General features: G+C 36.6%; 1 protein-coding gene across 1 annotated transcript; it reads left to right on the forward strand.

The window, feature by feature from the left end:
• The first annotated feature begins 524 nt into the window (after positions 1 to 524).
• LOC135718804 (tau-tubulin kinase 1) lies at positions 525 to 25,761 on the forward strand. The gene is made up of 10 exons (XM_065241082.2): positions 525 to 597; positions 1,488 to 1,553; positions 1,650 to 1,742; positions 1,826 to 1,951; positions 3,700 to 3,851; positions 4,674 to 4,878; positions 5,057 to 5,229; positions 5,623 to 6,154; positions 19,829 to 21,237; positions 24,506 to 25,761. The coding sequence occupies exons 3-10, from the start codon at positions 1,653 to 1,655 to the stop codon at positions 24,936 to 24,938; spliced, it is 3,120 nt and encodes a 1,039-aa protein (XP_065097154.1). The 5' UTR covers positions 525 to 597; positions 1,488 to 1,553; positions 1,650 to 1,652; the 3' UTR covers positions 24,939 to 25,761.
• Positions 25,762 to 25,887: the final 126 nt, after the last annotated feature.

Raw genomic sequence — 25,887 nt, forward strand, 5'->3', positions numbered from 1 at the left:
CTATCTCTTCCACAACCTTGAGCGGGTTTAGACAGCGAGCAGCTGAAACCAGCTCTCCATAACTTTAATTTACGACGGGCTGTGATTTTAACTCTCCAGAGAAACTTCTTAACTTCTCAGTGCAATAACAGAATGGTTTCTCACCATGCATTATGTGGCACATTTATGAGATGAATAAATGAATAATGAATAATTAATTTCAGGTAAATAGCCTCATGTGTACTCAGAAGATTAAATGTTGCCTCTGTTTGAATACATACAATTAGAGTCATATGTATTTGATAATTAATAGTTTTATTTTTTAAGACTTTCGTTGTCTTTAAAATATCTTTTTTTCATTCATTCTTACATTTTATTTTAATTTAAGTCATTTTAGGCAAAATTCTTTTTTTTCAAGTACATAATTACATTGCATGAAATCATTTGTTTGATTATTTTAAATCTGCGACCTGACATTTTTTCTGATTTATTATTTGTTTGACCATCTTGCTTTGTTTTTTTGCAGTTGGGGTTTTAAGTTATGACGTGCATGTCTGACATATTTCTCCATCTGTTCCCTTCTCCCCACACACCCTCACCAATGGAAAGACTTTCATTGTGAGTGATTACATGAAGTTTCCAATTCATATTTATTTGTTTATCCCTTTCACAAGGCGCACATTTTAAAGCAGCTTTACAGATAATGCATGTTTTCATGTTGTTTTACTGACAACATTATATCATGTATATATCATGTGTTTATATATATATTTACTGATATATATAGTATATGTATATTATATGTACATATATTTATATAATAATACAGTTAAAAGAGCCAATGTATTTTACAATAAATAAGCTGACTTAAAAGTTTTGCACATCACATTCATTTCACATTTTATTTCAAGCTAAAATTATACTTTAAAGTTAAAATTATATGCGCTATTTTTATTTTACTGCCCTGTTAACAGGGCAGAAACAAAGTGTCAAATTTGTTTTCACAAGCTGGTCTTCACAATTTGCAATGTATGCTACAGTATTACCTTTGTCCAAATTAAAGCATACATTTTATAACAGATGTTACCTGTCATATTATTTAGTTAATCAGAAAAAAATAATTAGTTGTCTTGACTGCATGAACAGGTTGGTTAGAGACTCCCAATGGGATAGACAGGTACAGTTACCTTTGAGAAAGGTGTTTACCTTTGTTTCGCGTGTTCTGGAAGATTAGAACATTGCGTTCAATCCCTGGACAGAATCACAGCATGTTTTCTGCACTTAATGTTTTTACTACTGCTGATTTCATTAAAACAATAATATGAGTCATAATACAGTATATAATATTATGCTTAGTAAGAATATTTTTGTCTGATCTGTTTCATTTTACCCAAATTGATATGGTTATGACTTTTATCTGTTACAGTCGACTAGAATATGTTTTATTATCATGTATTATTAATTTATTAATAACAGCTTTATCTACTGTAAAACGTTTCCTCTTTTAGCCGAGAACTGTTGCAGGCTTTCGAGGAACAGTTCGATATGCATCTGTTAATGCACATAAAAACAAAGTGAGTGTGTAATTGATGTATTTTATTACAATGAATTCTCATTTAACAATGTACTTAACATTCACCTGTTCATTTTAATATTCTTTTTTTTTACAGGAAATGGGTCGCCATGATGACCTATGGTCGTTGTTTTATATGCTGGTTGAATTTGCTGCTGGGCAGCTGCCGTGGAGGAAAATAAAGGACAAGGTATCCCATGCTATATATATTTTTTCTTTAATTCTCAGTCAATGTACTATTATTAATATCTAGCATCAAACTCATTCGTTCAGGAGCAGGTGGGTCAGATTAAAGAGCGTTACGACCATCGGATGCTACTTAAACACATGCCATCAGAGTTCAATGTCTTCCTAGAGCATGTTTTAGGCCTGGACTACTACACCAAACCCGACTATCAGGTAACTAATCCCAGTTAAAAGTTTTTACAGTTGTGTTAAATACCTTCAGCAAATGTACATATTTAATATTTTTACTAGATAAAACTTAGCATGACCTGACAATAAACAATACCTTTAGAGCAGTGGTTCACAACATTTTTAATTTTAGGGCCCCCCTATTGTCCACAACAATATTTGAAGCCCCCCCACTCTTGGCATCACTAGATTATGTAAAAAATAACCAAACAATTATATAAATATCTTGATTTTTGGTTGTTTTAGCTTATTATAACCTTCATTTTGTTCTATTTTGAATAACTTTGTTATCTTCGGACCCCCTTTGGAAATCTGTTGGGCCCCCCGTGGGCCTTGGCCCCCTGGTTGAGAAACACTGCTCCTAGAGCAGGGGTTTTCAAACTTTTTGTGTGTGTGGACCACTATTTGTAATCAAAAATTTTTGCGGACCACCTCATAATACTCATAATAAAATATGTCTGCACAAAGTCCTGAATTTATCTGCACTTCTTAATAGGCTTACTAGCACTAAAACTATAACTGGTCATCACATCAGTACAACAGATTTTTAAAACATACTATTCTTAGAATATATTTTATTAAGAAAAAATATATATTATTTTATATTTTATTTTGCCTTTACACGGACCACCTGCAGTACCCTCACAGACCACTAGTGGTCCGCTGATCACAGTTTGGGAATGGCCGTCCTAGAGCATTTATTCATCTTAGTTAATATTACTTTGAACACTTACTAATATTTTACATTCGTTTAGACACTCTGAATTAACATGAATAAACATTAGTATTTGCATTAACTGACATTAAAGGGATAGTTCGGCCAAAAATGATATTAAACCCATGATTTACTCACCCCGAAGCCGTCCGAGATGCATATGTTATGGGGTCCACGTCCTTCAAGTCCAAAAAATGTGCATCAATCCTTCACAAAAAAATCCAAACGGCTCCAGGATGATAAACAAAGGTCTTCTGAGGGTAATCTGCGCAGTTTTGTTGTAGAAATATCCACATTTAAAACTTTATAAACGAAAATAACTCGATTCCGGTAATGCCGCCATCTTAGTCGCGTCCACATTCAAGATGAGAGCTTTATGCAGCTTTCGGAGGTTACTCTGCTGCTGCTCTGTGCCCCCGCCCTTGGAATTTGCCATACGTCACAAAAAAAAGTGCGTACACTACGCTAATACTCTCTCCTGAATACAGAGGAGTCTAAGATGGCGGTGCTACCCGAAGGTAGTTATTTTCGTTTATAGAGTTTTAAATATGGATATTTCTACAACAACACCACACAGATTACCCTCAGAAGACCTTTGTTTATCATCCTGGAGCCGTTTGGATTTATTTTGTGAAGGATGGTTGCACATTTTTTGGACTTTAAGGATGTGGACCCCATAACTTCACATTTAATTAACTGAACGATCTAAAACATTTTCTAAAATATCTGAAAATGCGTTTGTCTGAAAAACGCTGGACATATGCAACTCGGACAGCTTTGGGGTGAGTAAATCATGGGTTTAATATCATTTTTGGCCGAACTATCACTTTAACAAACATTAACAACTGCTGTAAAAATGTATTGCTGTTTATTAAATAGCAAATGCATTAACTCAAGTGTTACCTATTTCTGCAGTGAAATAGCTTTTCTGAAATGTTATTGGGTAGTCATGTATGCAGTGAAACACAATACTATTGATGTTGTGGTACATATTTGGTTTATCTTTTCCTTTGTTCAGCTCCTGATGTCAGTGTTTGACAACAGCATGAAAGAACGCATCATCACAGAGAATGAGCCGTATGATTGGGAGAAAAGTGGGACGGACTCCATGATCTCTGCCACCACACCAACCGCACAACAAAACACGCGGCCTACCGCAGCCATGATTGGGTGAGGATCACATGCACGGATGAGTAGTGTGTATCTGGATTTTCGACCACTCGTGGATAGCTTGTTGTTTTTACTAATGTGTTGAAAGTTAACATGCATTTTAATGCACACATGCTTTGCCACCTGACTTCATTACCAGTTGCATACTTGTCACATCACAGTCGCAAAGATGGAATTGAGACACGCTTACAGTCTAAAATATACACTATATATTTAAATGCTCATATTATATTTGTTATGAACAAGAAAGCTTGCAGCTAGTTTGTATGTTTAGGGATGCGAGTGCTCACATCTGCTTGAAATGTCACTGAGTTTAAGACTGTTGCAGTTGTTGAATAGCAGAGCTGGATTATTGCTCAAGGACATGAAGAGCATTTTACCATGGCATATACGAAAAAAAGGCGGGTTACTGTTTTTTCTGATGCTTTATTTTGAAAACTCTCAATGGCATTTACAGAAAATGCTCCTTGATGGTAAAGTGCGGCACTAAATGGAATTGGAAAAATTGAAATGGTTTCTTCTAATCCTGTCCCACCATTGTATTATATCTTATTCTAGCCCATTGGATGAGCCAGACGTTGATTGTAGGTTTGTGTATTCCTAAACAAACCTACAGAGGGACTGAGATAGCAGAAAATAATTGATGAATAATCTAACTACACACTTCACTATTTTTCATATTTGACGTAGTGAACAGAGAAGACAACAACCTTTGATATAACATCCCATTTTAGTGCATAATTTATTTTTTTAAACAGAGACAGTTCAGTTTAGATCATTTTTTAAATTGAAATTGATTGTGATCTTTTCTTGCTCCCGTAGGGTGTTAAATGTGACCCCTATGCCAGGTGACCTTCAGAGGGAGAACACAGATGATGTTGTGCAGGATGAGCATCTGAGCGATCAGGAAAATGCTCCTCCAATTCCCTCTGGACGGCCGGCTGATGGCAGCCAGTTGCCCACAGATGCAGATGGATGGGAAGAGACAGATTTTAATCGCAACAAGCTCAGGATTAACCTTGGAAAGGTCCCCTTAATTCTTATGCTTGTGTATCCTAAATATCCCAAATATTGTTTATAAGTTAAATAATTATTTTGTTTGTATGCTGCTGTCTGTTTTGGTGCCTTTTAGACAAGGTCACCCTTAAAGAGAAAAAGAGGTAAAATAATGTTTTATCCTTGGTCTGATCCTTGGTATGTCTCAGGGAGGTCAAGATGAGGAGGGTAATCGAGGGATGTGTCCTGTGTCACCACAAAGAGGAGGGGGAACTTTGGACTCTCCAGGTGTGCATTTACACTCGCTCAGGTACCGACGGGTCAACAGTCCTGAATCGGATCGTTTGTCTACGGCTGATGGACGAGAGGGTTACGGGCAACGGTGGGTACAAATTACAATTTTGTAATCAGTTAATTGCAGTATCATTTCCAAAGCAGTGCCCTCTTAAAGAAATGCATCTGGGATGGCATGAGGGTGTGTAAATGGGAGAAATGTAATTTGGGTAAAGTATTAATTTAATTACTGCTGGGAAGAATGACGGAAATTGGTTGAGATTATTTTGTATTAATGATTATAGATATATGGAAGAAGAAGAATATTTTATGTGTCCCAAATGTATACTTATATTCTTGTACCTACATATTCTTATAAATGTATCTGATTTCATTTATTTTACATCAGGCAGTTTACCCGTAGCTTTACAGATAACATTCATGTAATCTAAAAGTAATGTATTATACATCACTATAAATTGTAAAATTTTTCCTTTCTCAGAATGGACATCATGGGTTCTCCATCTCGACACATTTACTCTTCCCAGCCTGCTCAGATGCTATCCGTTGATGGTTGCCGTGGTGACCGCGGGCGTAACGATGCTTCTGTGGATCAAGAAGCCCACAGCAACGCCTTCATCCGTTCTGTCCCGCTCGCAGAAGAGGAGGACTTTGACAGCAAAGAGTGGGTTATCATAGACAAAGAAACAGAGCTTAGAGACTTCCACCACCTCCCGGGAGCCGAGCCCACCACATCCGGCACCACAGATGAGGAACCGGAGGAATTACGCCCTCTGGAGGAAGGAGAGGAGCGGAGGAGACACAGGGGGACAGAACCGTCCGTCAGACCCAAATTGTCATATGGTGACAGGACTACAAGGGGCATGCTGCCTCTTACGGAGGAGGAGGCATCCAGGAGGAGTGGAAAAGGGCAATCGACATCAGCAGAGAGCCCGGTACAGTCACCCTGTCACTCACTCCTCTCCGGACGGCCACGGCGACGGGAGTCAGACAACAATGGACCTCAGAGACAGGTAAGATCATACACGATTATGATATACCCATACTAAATATCGCAGACTAAAATGTGGTGGTTTAGGGATTAATAAAGTTTGAAATAATTGATGGTGGTACCTGGAAAGAAGAGTTTGGCTTCTTTCCATCAATGTTTTCTTCTACTGCAGAAACATCAAATGTATATATGTCCCACTTAAAAGAGTAAAGGACAAATGCTTAGTCTATTCCTGGAAACTAGGTTTATATTAAAATTCCCCTGTGGTGAAAATCAAGTTTTTATTGTTGTTTATATGTCTATATGGTAGTGATGTAGTACTACGAGACCGATTTCTGCTTTCTCGGACTCGTCTCGGACTTGTTCCTTCAAAGACTCGGTCTGTACTCGGTCTCGGACCACAGTGAGAGGAGAAGGACTCGTAATTTCAGACCGAGTCCTCGAGACCAATTCTTTTTTTATGTTCATATAAAAAAAACACATAACAATAATAATAATAAAATGCAATGTTGAAGGGCATTATTTGAAAATGACATCCCATGGTGCAATGCAAAGATACTGCCATCAAAGCCGTTTATTTATCTCTAGAAAAATAGGCAGATGATGATGCATGTGGTAGGGATTTTTTAATGATAGTAAAAGCATAGTCCATATTAAGACTGCTCCTCTAAACAATTCCCAATCTAGCTAAGTCTGTAGGCCTAACTGTTGATTATTAACTGGGGTGATATTAAATCATGAATATGAAAACTGACATGTTTTTATGGTCTTGGTCTCGACACGGTCTCGACTCCTAAAGGACTCAGTCTTAACTCAGACTTGTTTCCTCAAAGACTCAGTCTTGACTCGGACTCGGCATAGGGGGTCTCGTCCCCATCACTACTATATGGTGTTTTAATATGCTTTAAGACAAATCAAGTTCATCACTGAACACCATTGCTGAGTATTTTCTCTATAAAATTAGAGTTTTACAAAGACAGACTCAAAACTGCAGTTTGAATTTGCCTTGGTTTCCTACATCACAAACATGTAACCAATCACATCCAGTGGCGAGGCAACATAAGGGTGGCACTGGCCCACTCAGATTGACGGTTGGCCCACCCAGTATGCAGGACACATACACCTAAAATTATCTCGAAATACCACAAGTTTTGGCAAGTATTCTCATAAAAACAGTCAGTTATCCGTTAAAGTGAACGCAAGCAGTTTAGAAAGAAATCAAATGTGTGTTAGTATATGGATCTGGCTTATCCAGTTTAAAGTGGCAGCACCCTAAATAAATCTGCTTATGTTTGTGTCATTATGTTAATTAAACAACAGAAAACAAAAGGAAAATCACTTATGTTGCTTTAAAGATTATTATATTCAATTTATAGAAGGAAGAAGACATATATTATTTATTTGATTCTATTTATGTTCCTAAATACTGCTATTTCCATATGCTTATTATCATTTAATTTAGGCATTGAGGTCCACCCTATTTCACCAAGGTCGACTCAGTTTAAAATATCTGGTCTCGCCACTGATTAGAGCCCTGCACGGGCCTGAAATCTAGGCCCTGGCCCGAGACACTTTACCCTAGCCCGGCCCTTGCCCGACAGCTTATCAGATTTCTCAGCCCGAGTCCAACCAAAGACTCAATCGTCTCTGTTGCTACGTGACGCTACAATCATTTATTATTTCAAATCCGTTTACAAGATAAAGATAAAAATATATATACATTGTGTTGTAAAACTGATTAAATTATCTTGATATACGCTAAATTCATTATGAAAAGCCTTTTCTTTTTACTGTTACACTGTAGACAGTTTTATCTGTTGGTTCATGTTGGTCCAGTTTAATTCAGGGTAATCCTTAAATAAAATATATATAATATAGTTATAAAATATTTTATTGTTTTGTAATATTCACAGTGCCATTCTCGCAGATTGCCCATTCTCTCAAACATTTTATATCATTCAGCAAAATTCCGCATAGATTTTGCAAAAGAAATCTGCAGAAATAGCAAAAAATATCTCCTTACACAGATTCCTTAAACAGCTATACTACTCTTGCAGCAATAAAAACTGTTTAGTTTTGTTTTAAATGGCAAAATAGTTATTTTAAAATTTTTTACTTACATTTTAGAGTATTTTTGTTTGTTAAATGAAAGTTTTTTTATGATGACCAAGCGGTTATGTCTTAGTATTTTTGTCTTGTTTTCAGTAAAAATATCTAAAAAATTCTTAAATTAAGATGCTTTTTATTGATGAGCAAAACAACCCAAGAAAATAAGTTTAGTTTTTAGACCAAAAATATCAAATTTATGTGATTTTGTGCATAAAATAAGCAAAAAAAATCTGCCAATGGGGTAAGCTAATTTTTCTTGAATTTAGTGTTTAAGAAAAAATTTCATGATTTTTTTGCTTACCCCATTGGCAGATTTTTTTTGCTTGTTTTATGCACAAAATCACTTAAATTTGATATTTCTTGTATTAAAACTAGACTTATTTTCTTGGGTCGTTTTGCTCATCAAGAAAATGCATCCTAATTTAAGAATATTTAGATATTTTTACTAAAAACAAGACAAAATTACCAATAATTTTTTTTCCTTGAAAATAATTTTTTGCAGTGTACTCAAACAAGAAAAAAACGACACAGCCTTCTTACATGAATGCAGGGAGAAATCTTTTATTATGTCTTGGATGCTGTGCATTATTCAATGTTTTAATCTAGTTCATTTATAATTTTTTCTGGTGCGCTGAAGGTCCTGCTGCTAATACGCAGCAGGTGCATTGTAAATGTGTGGCTGTGGGTGTGTGCGTAGCGGACTTGTTCGATAGGTTAAACGTCTTCCTATGTTTGTTTTACAATCATCTTTTAATTAAATTGAAAAATATAAAAAGATGGAGAAGCCTAAAAAAGCCTAAGGTCTGTCCCGCCTATATATACAGTATGAGAATATTGGAACTCATAAAATAATATTTGAATATTCATTTATTTAAATTAAATGTTAAATGATAAAGGCATAATTATTTGCAATTTTATATATCTTTAATTTTGTCACGATTTCACAAAAATGCTTATAATTAGGAAATATTCACAAGACATTAAATTATATTAGCCGGGGATGAGTTGCACCAGTAATGAATAAATATATTACTGGCACAGGAAAAACTTTTCCATCTGCATCATATTATGATGCTCAAAGATTAGTTTAAACTGATAAAATACACTGGGACTTTAAATCATGTACTTTATAGTTGATGTTTCTTTCATTATAGGTGAGTCTTTATTTATAACCAACTTTTAATATACCAATTGTCAGCATTTTAACATTTTTTGAAAGGTGTGTGCCTATATCTTCATCTTCATATCTCTCTCTATCTTTCTCTCTCTCTCTTTCTCTCTCTGCTCTTTCAGCCTGTCACTCTTTCTTTAATTCACTGTCTTGACACTCAGAGCCATGTCTCATCTCTTCTTTTTGACCATCAGACATTTAGTTTTCACATGATTTGCTACTATATGTGACTTTTGTATGTGGTTTTTGGAGATGGAGTTTGTTTTATTTGGTTTTGGAATGCAGTTGTCACTCTCCTAAATAACAAACTCTTTATGTACAGAGCAGGATTATATGATAGCTTTATCCAGTTTACATTTTCTTGAATGTTGTTTTTTTGTTTCTTTTTCTTTTCTGATCAAATTACTAAAGTTTTGATTCAATGGTGTTGCATAAGGCCAGAGTGTTTATAAGAAAATTTGGAAAACTAAAGAGACTTTGACTTGCATGTAAACACTTATTCCACTTTGTAGAAAATACAGAGATATTTATCGTATATATCCCCATTCATCCCTAAATGACCTGTATGTCAATATCGTCCAGCTTTAATGGGTGTCTGGGATTCTTTTCAACACTGTGTTTATGTTTTTGACAATGAACGTGACAGGTTTACTCCTGAGTGTCTTATGATTTTCTAAAATTTCACTGCAAGTGCTTTATTAAGATGCTTAGCAATAAACCTTATAGTAAGTCACAGTAAAGTTATTCATTTTCATATTTTAATGTTTGTCATCTCTCATAGTCCAAAACAATGTCTGCAAATATTTCAGCCGCTCCTTTACCACTAGGTTGTGCCAAATGACTCCTCAAAAGCTGCTAAAAATGTCCCAAAAAGAAACTCTAACAAAACACACTCACACACAAATGAGCAATTTTGTTAGGGGCATATGTGTGCCAAAATTCACCCTTATTGCTTCGCTGTAAACACGGTCACGCTCACAGCCTTTCCAAGCTGAACTGAGATTGCCGGATTGTCTCTTTTGTATATTAGCCAAAAGCTCAAATCAAAACAGATGGGGAGGCTCATTTTCCCAGCAGTCTTCACCTTTTAAATACCCACTGCTTTTGCTCGGCATTTCGCTCAAAATCCCGTATGACTCGTTGATTTCACCCAAGGAGAAAATACGAAGGCTGCCGCTGGAGCCGAAGAGCGAAAGAATGTTTGCGGTAAGCACAGTTTAGGCTGGTCCCTTCTGTACCTGTTTCATAAACTTGCTCATTGATTCCTTTTTCTGTTTGTCATCATTTTATCCATATTGACCCATTTTTATCCATGTGTGTTTGTATGCCTGACGATTCATTTGATTTTTTGTTGTTGTTATTGTTGTACGCATTTAAGGCAACGGTTTTGTGATGATACCAAAGTTGTGTCAAATTGTCCCGTTGTACATGGGCACATACGGTGCATTTTTGAGAGGTGGATCTGCATCAAACAAATAAAGAGGCTTTCGATTTCCCAAACAAAATAAAAAAGCTAAAACCCCTTTAAGCTTTGTCTCTTGTGAAAACGTGTTTCCAGGCAACCCATTGTAGGTCTGTGTAACGAAAGAGACTGTTCCTCTCTTTCCTGAGTGTTTGGCGTTCTTGTCACTGCATGCGACTGGGGAAACGGCTTTAATGTTACAAATACAAATCCTTAGCGAAGCCCTTTTAACTACAGCATGCGCTCTTTCTGGTTTCGTTTCAGTCGGATGATGACCGGCCACACTCGGGTCCCCGCTCCAACCAACTCCGACGTCTCGCTTCCTACGTCTTCTCGTCGTCCACGTTGGAGACGGAGCATTACCCTCACGCCGGAGGATCCTTCATCCAACGCAGCCGATCGGCCGAAAGCAGCCCCGCTCACGGTAACATGCAGTCGGGCTCTAGGCGACACCCTCACCTGCAGGCTCCTGGAAGTCCACGTAGCCGGCACAACATGCTCAACGTTTCCCGGCTGCAAATCCAGCAGATGCTGGCCAAACTCATGAACAAAAACAGCTGAGGAAAGCCAACGTCGTCTCTTCTGTAATCTCTTCTTGCACACTGATGTGAAAGACTTCTTAAAGGTTGTTTTAAGAAGAGAGCTGATCATTTACGATGCAATAAAGGGCTGTAAGAACAGAATGGCGCATTAAAGTTGTATGCCACGTTTTTACAGTACGTGACTTTACTGTTCATATCTTGAAGTTTGTGTGGTATGATCGGTTGCTTTGGTTAATTCAAGAGTTACAGATCCGAATGCAGTATTGCAAAGTTTGAGGATGCCAAAATTTCTTTATTCTATCTTGCGTGTCAGCAAAAAAGGTAAATATTTACAAGGCATTTAGGTTTCCTCAGCTGCAACCCTGGTGGAACCACATAAAGAACCTTTAGGCACTTTTTAGTTTTTTTCAGTAGCCGTATTATGAACAAGACTTCGAGGCACTGAAATATCTTATTTATATATATACTAGATGTATATAAATAGTAGGGGTGTCACGATTCTCCAAATCCTCGAGTCGATTTTATTTTCGATTCAAAATTCGATTTGATTGTCGATTTTAACTCATTTTTAGACTAGACTTTTGTGAAATATAATATCTGACCTTAAACCCGGAGATCCCCTGCCACGTTAGTTGTGCTGCCAGTGGAAAAATATGGTACACGCACATACCTGATAAAACAAAACTTCCTGTCAGATGAACGTTCCTGTCAGTACTTTGCACCTTAAAAGTGCGCTTTTATTACCGTCAGACGAGATTGTGAGACAATACCCCAATAAGTCATGTTTAAATGCTGTTTTCATAACTCTTAAGCAACTGAAATAAGTTGTTGTGAAACTTAAACAGATCTCAGTTCAGAGAAACGACGATCCTGGCACAGACGCCGTTTTGCTGTGCACGCATGCATGCTCTGATTGAGTCCAGCTGAAGGCGGGAGGCGCTTGATGTTTTTTTTTTTTCATGTGAAAAGCAGCTCGCATGGTGTCTCCTGCATCTGCCATGCTATCTTTTGACTGGCTGTAGCTATTTAAGTTAGAGTAGTTTGACTCGCAGCACTCAACACATGTTTTTTACCACTTGGCAGACCGGACGTGACATGGAGGCGTGGCTGCATCGACGATTCCATTTTTTTATTCGAAGTTCGAGGTTGCGACTTAATTTCGATCATTTTCGAAATTGTGACACCCTTAAAGCAACACTATGTAGTTTTTTTTACCTTTAAATAATGTCTCTAAAATTATTTCACTGATAGAACAACTTTTAACTGGACAAATTGTACTGTTGCTGCAACCTGAGCAGCCTCCTAGCTGCTTCAAGCACACTCTGAAAGTGGCGGTGGAGGGTAGGAAACACAGCCCAACCCCTCCCCCTGCCTGCAGAAGAGTGTCTGATACCAGGCACTGTTGCGCTTTTCAACCACATGGGGGAGCTGTAAGTCATTTTTACATGGAAACTACATAGTGTTGCTTTAATAAATAGGATATTTCAACTAGGGATGCACCGATATGATTTTGTGGGGGTGATACTGATTTAAACAGACAACTATTGGCCGATGCCGAAATTTAACACTTGTATACAATACTATACAGTTGGCCTCTTAGCTATTTTATTTCTGCATCAAATTATTTTTACTGAACATTGGATCTATTTAACATTCAACTGACTAACATAATGTAAGATAAAATTTAGATATTTAAGATTTTTGGTCCTTTTCTGAGATTTTGAAAAAAGCCCAGACCGCAGACATTTTCCTGAAATACTCTGACCGCATGGCTCACGTTAATGAGAAATCTCACTTGATTAACTACGAAATTTGCAAATTTTCCTCCCATTGCATGCTGACAAACTATAATTTGTACAGATTTTATTTTGTTTTGGGAAGTATTTCATTATTTTGATAATTATTTTATCATTATGCAACAGACATGCAACTTATTGCCTTCACACAGTTAATAAATAAACAATCAGTATCTGCCCTTGTCCTGCTATTGCCGATATGCCAAGTTCATTCAAAATTGGCCGATACATATCGGCGGCTGATATATAGGTGCATCACTAATTTCAACTCTTAATGGGACACATTTTCCAGCTCCCCTAGATTTAAACATTTGATTTTTACCATTTTGGAATCCATTTAGCTGATCTCTGGATCTGGCGGTACTACTTTTAGCATAGCTTAGCATAATCCATTGAACCTGATTAGACCATTAGCATCACGCTCAAAAATATCCAAAGAGTTTTGGTATTTTTCCTTTTTAAAACTTAAACTTAAAAATAAAATTTTAAACTAAGGGAAGCTGTAAAATTAGCCTGTTTTCAAAAAAAGTGGAGTGAAAAAGGTGCTTTGAGGTTCCCAAAAGGGTTCTGCCTGCGTGCCAGCTGAGGACCCCCAAATGGTGCTTTTAATCTTAAATGTATACAGTGTACCTCAGTCGCATGTGTACTGCATTTCTGCAAGGGTCACACTTAGACGTGCCGAATTTGTCCAGACTGAAGTGATTCGTTGCCTTTAATATGCAAAGTTATTTGTCTTCCATGCAAACAGTACACAGAAATGTTAAAAATTGTACGTACGGATCTTCTAAGATTTTGTTTGATTGTCTGACACTTTAATATTTGTAAATGAGTTTGTCAGCCACTCTCTGAGCCATTAATCAAAGTCTATGTTATATTCCTTACATACACAGACTTCAATGAAAGTGAATTAAGTGTCAAAGGGAACTGTAGGATCAAAAGGGAAAAAATGACATCAGTGCTATTATAACCAATGAGTCTGCTTATCTAGATTACCACGTCAGATTTTGTTTCGTAGCAATATATAAGTGATCACCACATTCAGTGTTGGTTCTTACCGCTGCTTAAACTGATTATAGCCATTAAGTAAGCAGAAGCAAAAATATGAAAGCTGTTGCCAATAAATAGCGCCCACGTATAGAGCTTGCATTTCATTTTGTTGTATTTATAAAGGTATGTAAAGCTTCCATTTCATATTTTATATTTAGATATTTATCCATCTACATAAAGTTTTCAATGCACCAAGTAAGCATTATATCTCATTGAATACCTCCTAGACTTGATGTTGGATGCAGAGTTCTGCGATGTCGCGACTGCTGTATTTTGTTGAGTAGCAAAAACTCCCAATGTGTGTGTGTGTGTATGAGACTGCTGTAGGGTCCTTTGCGTACTGTACCTCACTTTAGCACTTTACAAAGGACCCCGAATCGGAGCCATAGCTGTTAACTTGATGAAACATACAAAAAATAAGAATAAATGCAATAAAGTTTGAACGCTTGTTTTAAATTGAGATTCAATGTTTGTGAGAGGAAGGAAAACGTTTAGCTATTTTTCCAATTGACATTCACAACTGATTCTGGTAAGAAGTAAAAAACAAGGGCACGTTGTAATGCTATGTGCATTAGAAGAACCATAGTGTGCTTGATGTCAATAACATCTTTGTTAAGTGTGGTTGGAAAAGCTGAAGGCTATGGATATGAGTGGTTAAATAGTTTCAGGCTGAAATAGTTTTTGGTTTGAAAGTACAGTAACATGACTCTTAAATCATTACAGTGTTATTGCAGTAGGAGGATAAGATTTGTGGTCAATATGTATATATATTTTAATTTTTTAATTTATAAATACAAAACAGCTAGTGTGCTTTTTGTGTTTTGTTTATACTCTGTGTATAATTAAAATAATACAATGAAATATCATATGGAATACTGTATGAGAAAAAGCGCATGAGTGAACTAGTATATGCAACAGAATTTAAAGGGACACTCCACCTTTTTTGAAAATATGCACATTTTTCAGCTTCCCTGGATTTGAACATTTGATTTTTACCTTTTTGGAATCCATTCAGCTGATCTCCGTGTCTGGGGCTACCATTTTTAGCATAGCTTAGCATAATCCATTGAATCTGATTAGACCATTAGCATCGCGCCTAAAAAAAAATAACCAAAGAGTTTCAATATTTTTCCTATTTAAAACTTGACTCTTCTGTAGTTACAACGTGTACTAAGACAGACAGAAAATTAAAAGTTGTGATTTTCTAGGCCGATATGGCTAGGAACTATACTCTCATTCTGGCGTAATAATCAAGAACTTTGCTGCCGTAACATGGCTGCAGGACGCGCAATAATATTACGCAGCAGCCGAAAATAGTCCCCATGGTAATATAGTAATATCATTGTGCCTCCTGCAGTCATGTTACAGCAGCAAAGTTCTTGATTATTACGCCAGAATGAGAGTATAGTTCCTAGCCATTTCGGCCTAGAAAATCACAACTTTTAATTTTCTGTCAGTCTTAGTACACGATGTAACTACACAAGAGTCAAATTTTATATAGGAAAATATCCAAACTCTTTGCTTATTTTTAGCATGATGCTAATGGTCTTATCAGATTCAATGGATTATGCTAAGCTATGCTAAAAGTGGTAGCGCCAGACCCGGAGATCAGGATTCCAAAACGGTAAAAATCAAATGTTTAACTCTAGGGGAGCTGGAAAATGAGCATATTTTCAAAAAAAGTGTAGTGTCCCTTTAATGGCAGTTTGTATGTATTTTTACGAGGTGGTTAATTTGTATAAATTCGTACAAACAATTTGTATGTTTTTGTACTTTTACCCCTGTGACATTGGGTTTAACGGTGGGGTATCATTTTGTTTTTTTAATTTAAGTTTTTCTATGATTCACTTCATACGAATCATACAAATTAGCCATATGTAAAATATGTATGGATTGCCGTGAGATCAGGTTGATGTGTTCAAGTTAAAATACAGAAAAACAAAGTCAGTCTTGGAGTGTAAATGCTTACACCTTTAACAAATTTCAAAATCAGTGCGTGGAAAATATTAATGTTTTACTTAAAGTAGTACGATGAATTACGTTTTTAAAAATGTTTCTGGTACTGTCACAGCCATGGCTTCTCACATGAATGTACTGTTTCTACACACAAACAGGCTGCTAACTCTTGCACTTGTTTTGCACATCTGCTTTTTGCCTGCTTTACATCAATGTTTCGGCAGTAATTTTACAGAAATGACACAACAGGAAAAGTTAATGTAATCGTTGAGACTGTCGAGGTCTGTTGACAAAGAAGTAGTACTAGAAAGACAAAAAATGATAACCTTTTCAAAACTGTTTGCATGACAAATGTTTGTATTTAATCAAATGACAATGTAAACATTCTGTATGGTTTATGTGCCTTTTTAGTTTCCATTAATTGTATGTAAATGATTGATTTGATCAATGCAGAGATTGTGAAATATTTGTTACACTATGTCCCATGTTTTTCAAGACATTCTTTTTATTTTGTTAATATGTACTGTTTACAAGATTTTTTGTTACTCACCATCATCTGCATGTGATGCTATTGAGTTTTCATGAGAAGGTTTAATGCTTGTACCTTTGGTACAATAACACCTTTATTGTGAAGACAAATGCTGTAACATAGATATGTGCATGTTGTATGATATATTGCCGACTGCAGGGTCAATCTGTATAGTATACTGTAGATTGGGGGAGCGAGGAACATAATTCAAGGTATTGATTAATGTAGTTTGGTGCTGTGAGACGCTTCACGATAAACAATGAACTCTATACATGATACTTACAAACAGCTGAAAAGCAACAATGTACACATGACCATCAGATGAGATCTTTTATAGGAGCGGATACAATTCTAATTTCAAGTATTCACTATGTTTGTAATGAGCAACAAGTATATATCAGTCAATTTAAAAGTGATGTAAATTAGTGAAATGTAAAAATAGGTTGCAGAAGGTTTTGTTTAATGTTTATTTACCCAGGCAAGTCACTTAGACTGGTATTGCTGTGTTATGTAAATGGCTATGATCTGTTAGACGGATGTACAATAAGCATATTACCTTTTCTATCACAGTATAACTGTACAGGATGCTTGTAATATTACTAAGCATGTATTTTAAACTTTTTTTATAAAATAAATGTACATATATATCCATAAAAAGAGATATCGAATTAATCCTGTATATGTATGTAAATGCATGCAACTGGTTGGTTTTAGGCTGTATGTATTGTATAGAAAACCTTTATGTTGGGATACACTTGAAAAAAATATATATGGAAAGCAAAATATGACTGGCTGCTGTAAAAGGGAAAATTCTTAAACACATTTTTGTGCCTTTTTTATGTATGTTATCTAGACAATCTTCAAAAGCTTGTGTACAATTTAAACAAAATTAAACTGTTTAAGAAAAAAATATTTAGGTGAGTGTTGTGTAGTTTCTTTGGAGTTATCTGATAAATTAATAAAATATGACCCTGTTTAAAATTTAGGGTAAAGTCATATAATGCCATTCTGAGATTAGGAGCATCAAAGTAGTAATTTTACATTGATTTCAGTCTTTGACATGTAGGTATTCAAGATCTCAAGGTTATATTTTTGCAGGATGATTTTACGTAGTAAATCACAAAAACGTACAATATCCAGTATCCAGGTTTTTACAGACTGGGATTATATTATTTGATTAAATACCAATAAATTACATTATTAAGAATGTTAAAACTATCCCATGCTACATTTACATTTCTGCATTTAGTAGCTTTTATTTTTAAGCCTTTTTTTTTTAAGTTGCCCCCCAGCATTTTTTGTGATTTTCACAAAAGTTTCACAATTTTCTTCTATAAATATATATAAACACAAAAATATCAAATGAAAAAAATGGAGCCCTCTGCTTTTAAACGAACAGAATGGGAAAAAAGATTTATCCTATTTTCGTTTGTTCTCTTGTTATAACCTCTTAAATATATAGGTTTCTTAAAAATACTGCATTTTGAGCAAAAAGCTGAAATATTGCATTTTTATTAAGGAATTTTCAGAATGAGGATCAAAACATACACAGAGTTTAAAATGTTGTTAAATTCATTTTTGCTTCAGTTTTTTATAAATTGGGTAAGAGCGCCATCTAGTGGATAATAGCAGAATTAAAGATTACCATTAAAGGCTCTCTAAGCGAATAATGTGCGACGTCACTTCCTGTTGATGTTTGAACTGTTTTCAAACAGACAGAGCGTAGCTAACTCCTCCCCCTCCCCCTCCCTTCCATGCTTTCATGAACGTGCCCAACCCCCACCCCCAAATCCTTCTTGTCATTTATTGGCTGGAATACTTTGTTTTGTTTTGTGAAGCTAGGTTTGGCCATTTGTTGATATTGCCGTTTGTGAAGCCTGGGCTGTCTACAGAGATTGCGTTTTTTTACAGTTTGATCAGCGGACAGGCAGCAAGCAGATAGTGAGGAGATGTTTCCGGTATGTAACAAAAAATGTTTTATGGTCTAAAATGCTTCAATTCGCTTAGAGCACCTTTAAGGGCCCTATTTGACAATCTAAGCACATTGTCTAAAGCTCACCGTGCACGGTATAAACGGGCATGTCCGATGCCACTTTTGCTAATTTAACAATGGGAAAATGGTTTGTGTGCCAAGCGCACGGCCTAAAAGGGTTGTTCCTATTCTCGTAATGAGTAAAGCGTTTCAGCACTCGTACAACGCTGTGAGGGCTTAATAAAGCATTACTTAAAAACGGTTCTCATCATATTCACAGGTACAAATTCATCATATACAATAAATCTGTGAGGTAGCATTAAAAAAATTTAAAAATATATGCAATATTTGCATTTGTTTAAAGCAAAATATTTAATTACTTACCAGGCTACAGGTGAAGCAGCTTTTTACACCTTCTAACGTCTCATAATCGGTCCTCATTTATGTCCAATAGACTCAATAATAATATTTTACATTTGAATCCTTTGATTTTTCATATTTTAAAACGTTTATGTGCTGCTGCGCATTCATGAGTGTGATAAGCAAATGTGCATTGTCGTCCCGTTAATAGGTACATATTACTAACGCGCTCATTAAATAACAAAAACAATATTGCGTCATTGACTTTAGACTTTAGACCAGGTTTTTGTTGGTCAATGGCGTAGTCTATTTTAGTTGCCTCAAAAAAGCAACGCTCCAACAATGCGCCTGAACACACCTCGTTTTCAGACCAGAGCGCCCATAGACGCAAATGCATTTGCTATTTAAACAACGTGACGCTAAGCGTGAAAATGATAATTTTTGCGCAGGGTTGAAACAAGCAAAAGACACTTGCGTCGCGCATTGCGCTGCATTGCGCCGGGTGTATGACAGAGCCCAAAAACTCATCAGGGAAGCGTCATTGGCGGGGAAATGTTTTCTCTTAATTGACGAGATACCAAGTTATACCAAGTCATTTTTGGGTGAACTATTCCTTTAAAGTTAATGTGCCTTTATGAACAATTATTGGTCATCACCAAACCTTAGTTTTTCATAACCAGAACTGACATTATTATACTCATAAGTATTATTAGGCTTCAATCATAACATTGCATCTCTATGTTGTCTTATAGGCTTCTTCTCCGAGTGAGCCTTTATTGTCACCTACTGACTACAGGACAAAGTCTCCATCATCTGAGAAGGAGATGTTCCATATCCTTCCTAAACTGCAAGCTAAGAGAGCAGACTTCCTCACCGTCATGCTTACGGGTAGCCTGCAGCAGCGTCGGGCCTTCACAGAACCACCTGAAATACAGGACGAGGGTCCGCGGGATGATGATGTCACTAAAAGCGAGTCCAGCAGCGGGGCAAGCGAAAAGAGTACCGAACGTAGTCAAGATGGTGCTCCATCCACCTTAGTGGCTGATGATCCACACAAGGAGGCAAAGGAACCGGCTTCAGTGGCTGAAGTAGATCCTGACCAAGAAGATGTATCTAAGACCCTTGTTTTGTTTTCTCCAGGAGACGTAAAGAAGTCCCCAAATGCTATGAATGGGGCTGAAGTGGAGCAGGGTTTGATGGGCTTTGATTCTCTTCCAGAGGTTCATGTCCAGGAGGATATAAAGCAGGTGCAGGGGTCTACAGATTCAGTTGAGCTGAGCCCATCCAAACAGACTTCTAAACCAATCATAACCATCTCAACATCTGCCGTGGCTTTGGACTCGATTGCATCACCCTCTTTCTCTAAAGTGGAGCGCACTTTTATACACATTGCTGAGACAACTCATCTGAATGTTATGTCTTCCAGTGGTGCGCAGGTTAGGGAAGGTGATCCTGAAGTTGTGGTGGTTGCTGAAAAGGTTAAAATTACATCTCAGACACTTACAGATGAACCTCAGGTACTTAATGTTTTGAATGAATCTTTGCCAACTGAAAGTTGTGACAAAAATGACAATCTAATAGTCTCCTCAGACTCAAAAGAACCCATGCAACAGGATTCATCAATTGCTGGAAACCATGAAAAACAACCACAAGAAGACTATCATGAGGAGAAGCCAGCACCTGAGAATGGGGCATGCAGTGAAAAGCTTTCTAAACCTCCACGGCCAGAAAGCAAGAGCCGGATTCCAATCCTGGTCTCGGAAGAGGACACAAGATCCGAGCAATCCCTGTCCACCAGAGAGCGAATGCGAAGAAGAGCCATGCAGCAGGACTTGGCCCGGCAGGTTGTGGAAAGACAGAGACACTGGAAGAGACTGAATTCCAGGACATCTTCTTCATTATCTTCTGGAGATGAGCCCAAGAGAACATCAGAGACCCTTTCTGTAACAGGCTCCGAGGAGGATACTCATGAATCTGTTGATACCCTCAACAAAGTGAAGAAAGAAGCAGAGGAAAAGTCTGGGACTGGATGGCACAGCCGGATCCCCAGACCAGTCACTCCAATACGGAGGCCTTCAACCAAACTAGCAGTTGCAACACCTGGTCTTGTTGTCCTGTCTGGGGCTGGCACTTTAATGTTAGAACAAAAGCGAAGAAATGGGTAGGTCTAATTTTATTACTAGGTTAATGTTTATGACCATGTGTGTAAAATCCATGTTAAAGTATTCTCAAAACCTTTTGCACCTCGTTTACCTTTCCTTAGTGTCGTCCACTTGTGATTCGATCGACCAAAACACATTTTAATACCAGATGTAAACAGCTTATAAGATTGACATTCATAGTCTTAGCATCAATATTATAAAATATACAGAAAAGAAAATGAGAAAAGTAACTTTTGATCTTCACATGGCCTCCAGAAGATTCAGATTATTTTAATTTTCTTTTGAACTTTGTAATATTACTGAATGACTAAAATGTCAATTTTTTCTAAAATATTAAGACTTTTTAATAGTAAAAATATTTAAAGCAAACATGGGAAATGGATATCTGATATCTGAAGAATTTTATGCTTTATATTTAGAGGTGAAATATAGAGATAGAAAGTGGGGACAGATAACTATGTAGTTTTTATTAATGTTTTAAATTATATAGTTTAAATTTGGTGTTAGATTAACACACAGAGCACTTTGCTTAATAAAAATCTATATTTTAGAGTTTTCTTGCATTTTTATACATACAATGTCCTGGGACAGAAATGTTACAGATTCGGTGGAATGTCTCATAAATACATTTTAGAAGTATTATTATCCTTTGTGGTTGCACCCTACGAGGGATGCACCTTTGTAATATGCATCATAAGTCAAAATCCACCAATTTTGCATCCTTTGTAGTATGCATCCTGCAAAATTGAATGATTTTACATATGATGCATACTACAAAGGGTGCATCCTTAGTAGTATACACCCTACAAAGGATGCACGCTTTGTAGTATGCATCAAACTTACATTTTACATTTTACATTTACATTACATTTACATTTTTGCACCCTACGAAGGATGCACCTTTTGTAGTATGCATCATATGTCAAAATCCATAAAATTTGCATCCTTTCTAGTATGAATCCTGCAAAAAGAAGGATTTTGACGTATGATGCATACTGCAAAGGGTTCATCTTTCATAAGGTGCAAAATTGAATGATTTTGACGTATGACGCATACTACAAAGGGTTCATCTTTCATAAGGTGCAAAATTGAATGATTATGACATATGATGCATACCCTACGAAGGATGCATCATACCAAAGATGCACGCCTTGTAGTATGCATCAAACATCAAAATCTTTAAATTTTGCACCCTACAAAGGATGCACACTTTGTAGTATGCACCCTACGAAGGATGCACCCTTTGTAGTATGCACCCTACGAAGGATGCACCTTTGTAATATGCATCATAAGTTAAAATCCACCAATTTTGCATTCTTTGTAGTATGCATCCTGCAAAATTGAATGATTGTTACATATGAAGCATACTACAAAGGGTGCATCCTTAGTAGTATACACCTTACAAAGGATGCACACTTTGTAGTATGCATCAAACTTTAAAAATCATTACATTTTGCACCCTTTGAAGGATGCACCCTTTGTAGTATGCACCCTACGAAGGATGCACCCTTTGTAGTATGCATCATATGTCAAAATCCATAAAATTTGCATACTTTCTAGTATGAATCCTGCAAAATTAAATTATTTTGATGTATGATGCATACTACAAAGGGTTCATCTTTCATAAGGTGCAAAATTGAATGATTTTGACGTATGATGCATACTACAAAGGGTGCATCTTTCAAAAGGTGAAAATTTGAATTATTATGACGTATGGTGCATACCCTACGAAGGATGCACCATACCAAAGATGCACGCCTTGTAGTATACATCATACATCAAAATCTTTTAATTTTGCACCCTTTGTAGTATGCACCCTACGAAGGATGCACCTTTTGTAGTATACACCCTATGCCTCATACCTCAAAATCATTCAATGTTGCACCCTATGAAGGAATAAATACCCTACAAAGGATGCATCATACATCAAAATCATTTAATTTGCACCCTACGAAAGGATGCACCCTTTGTAGTATGCACCCTACAAAGGATGCACCATACCAACGATGCACGCCTTGTAGTATGCATCATACATCAAAATCATTCAAATTTGCACCCTACGAAGGATGCACCCTTTGTAGTATGCTTTATACGTCAAAATCATTCAATTATGCACCTTATGAAGGATGCACTTTTTGTAATATGCACCCTTGTAATATGCATCATAAGTCAAAATCCATAAAATTTGCATCCTTTCTAGTATGAATCCTGCAAAATTGAATGATTTTGACGTATGATGCATACTACAAAGGGTTCATCTTTCATAAGGTGCAAAATTGAATGATTTTGACGTATGATGCATACTACAAAGGGTACATCCTTTCGTAGGGTGCAAATCCTACGAAGGATGCACCATACCAAAGATGCACGCCTTGTATTATGCATCATACATCAAAATCTTTTAATTTTGCACCCTACGAAGGATGCACCCTTTATAGTATGCACCCTACGAAGGATGCACCTTTGTATTATGCATCATAAGTCAAAATCCACCAATTTTGCATCCTTTGTAGTATGCATCCTGCAAAATTGAATGATTTTTACATATGAAGCATACTACAAAGGGTGCATCCTTAGTAGTATACACCTTACAAAGGATGTACGCTTTGTAGTATGTATCAAACTTTAAAAATCATTACATTTGGCACCCTTTGAAGGATGCACCCTTTGTAGTATGCACCCTATGTAGTATGCACCCTACGAATGATGCATCCTTTGTAGTATGCATCATAGGTCAAAATCCATAAAATTTGCATCCTTTCTATCCTGCAATATTGAATTATTTTGATGTAAGATGCATACTACAAAGGGTTCATCTTTCATAAGGTGCAAAATTTTATTATTATGATGTATGATGCATACCCTACGAAGGATGCACCATACCAAAGATGCACGCCTTGTATTATGCATCATACATCAAAATCTTTTAATTTTGCACCCTATGCAGGATGCACCCTTTGTAGTATGCACCCTATGAAGGATGCACCCTTTGTAGTATGCACCCTTTGCATCATACCTCAAAATCATTCAATTTTGCACCCTATGAAGGAATAAATACCCTGCAAAATGACATGATAACCAAATGAGAATGAGTCAACACTACAAACTACATTATGTATATCAATTTAGAACTTCTCTGCCCACCAAAAAAAAATTCAGAAAAACATTTTCAGATGTACTTGTTATTTTGAATGTGGTCGCACAGGAATGTTTTTTACAATGTAACATAAATTGATAAATTGTTTGTCTTTTTTTAATCAATTTCAGCCAAAAATTGGAGTCACAATCAAGTGCTCCACCACTTCACACAAGATCTAAATCCACCTTGTCCCGTTCCACCATGCCTAGTGGAGGTAATCGTATGCCTCTCTCCTGTATTCCTGCAACATCCCGTCGCAGCTTAAGCACCGCAAACTGCACTTTCCCGTCTAGCCGTATAGCAAGCCCCTCTCCCCAAAGACCACATCTGCGGACTGCAGTCAACGAGTCCCGCACGCAGCCGTTTATTCTCCGAGCCACTGTGGAGATCCCACTGAAGTCTAGGACTACTTCATGCAGTGGTCCTGTGAGGGACCGCAACCTTCAACAATCCACCAACGCACCCGTGAAGAACCGAACCAAAGCTTCTGCTCTTTTGAAGAGCACAGCTCCCATCAAACGGGAAAAAAGCACAAGTACCACCACAGCTGCAGCCAGATAAAACACTGTGACTGCTGTTTACACTTGAACATGTTGCCTCAAATATACAATCTCCGAAATGACCAAAATTAACATTAGGATTTATTTAATGTTCTTCCTAATAGGTGAATGGCTTGTTCCAATTTCGCATTCTGCACTATATAATTTAATGTTGTACTATATGAACTTTCATCACGCATCACTTTGCTAAAAGTTTCAAGGAACACAGTAAAGGTATTGTCACATTTAGATAACATGGTGCTATATTCTGTTGTGCATATTATGTTGTAAATGTGTATTTTATAATAATAAGTTAGATACCATGTTGTAAATTATGTTGACAATAAAAAATTATTTATATGTATTTAGCCAGCACTAAATATTATACCGCCAGACACACAGAACATTATATCTACCACATATCCATGAACTAAAATGCACAAACATCCTCTTGTCTGCAGCAGGGCCCTCTATGTAAACCTTGTGATGATGGGCATGCCTTGTATTTCTCTTATTTTCAAGTATTTGTATATACCGCTGTATGCTTATATTCTTTTCAGTATTTCTTACACATAGACCTTTTTATTTTTATCAGGTTGAAGAAATGGGTTTCATGTTTGTTAAAGGAAATACTGTGGGTTATACGGTACTGAATTGTCTCATTTATTGAGCATGGCAAAAGTCACACATTATTTCTTATTGTCAATGCAAATAAATGAATAATTTCCCATCTCTTATTAAAATGGTAAGATGTTGTTCTTCTCACAATTTGTTTACAAAGAGCACAAAATTGTCTATGTGTTTCGTTTTATTGTCTATTGACACATTTGCACATTACATTATCAGTTAAAAAGACATCTGGCTACAATTTGTTTTAAATAATGTTTTCTATCACCTAAACATTTACCTTAAAGGGAAGGTTTAAAAATCACCTCACTTTTTATATTTTAGTATATTTTGTGTCCAGAGTG

This window comes from Paramisgurnus dabryanus, chromosome 14 (genome assembly GCF_030506205.2).
Source record: "Paramisgurnus dabryanus chromosome 14, PD_genome_1.1, whole genome shotgun sequence".
Classification (NCBI taxonomy): domain Eukaryota; kingdom Metazoa; phylum Chordata; class Actinopteri; order Cypriniformes; family Cobitidae; genus Paramisgurnus; species Paramisgurnus dabryanus.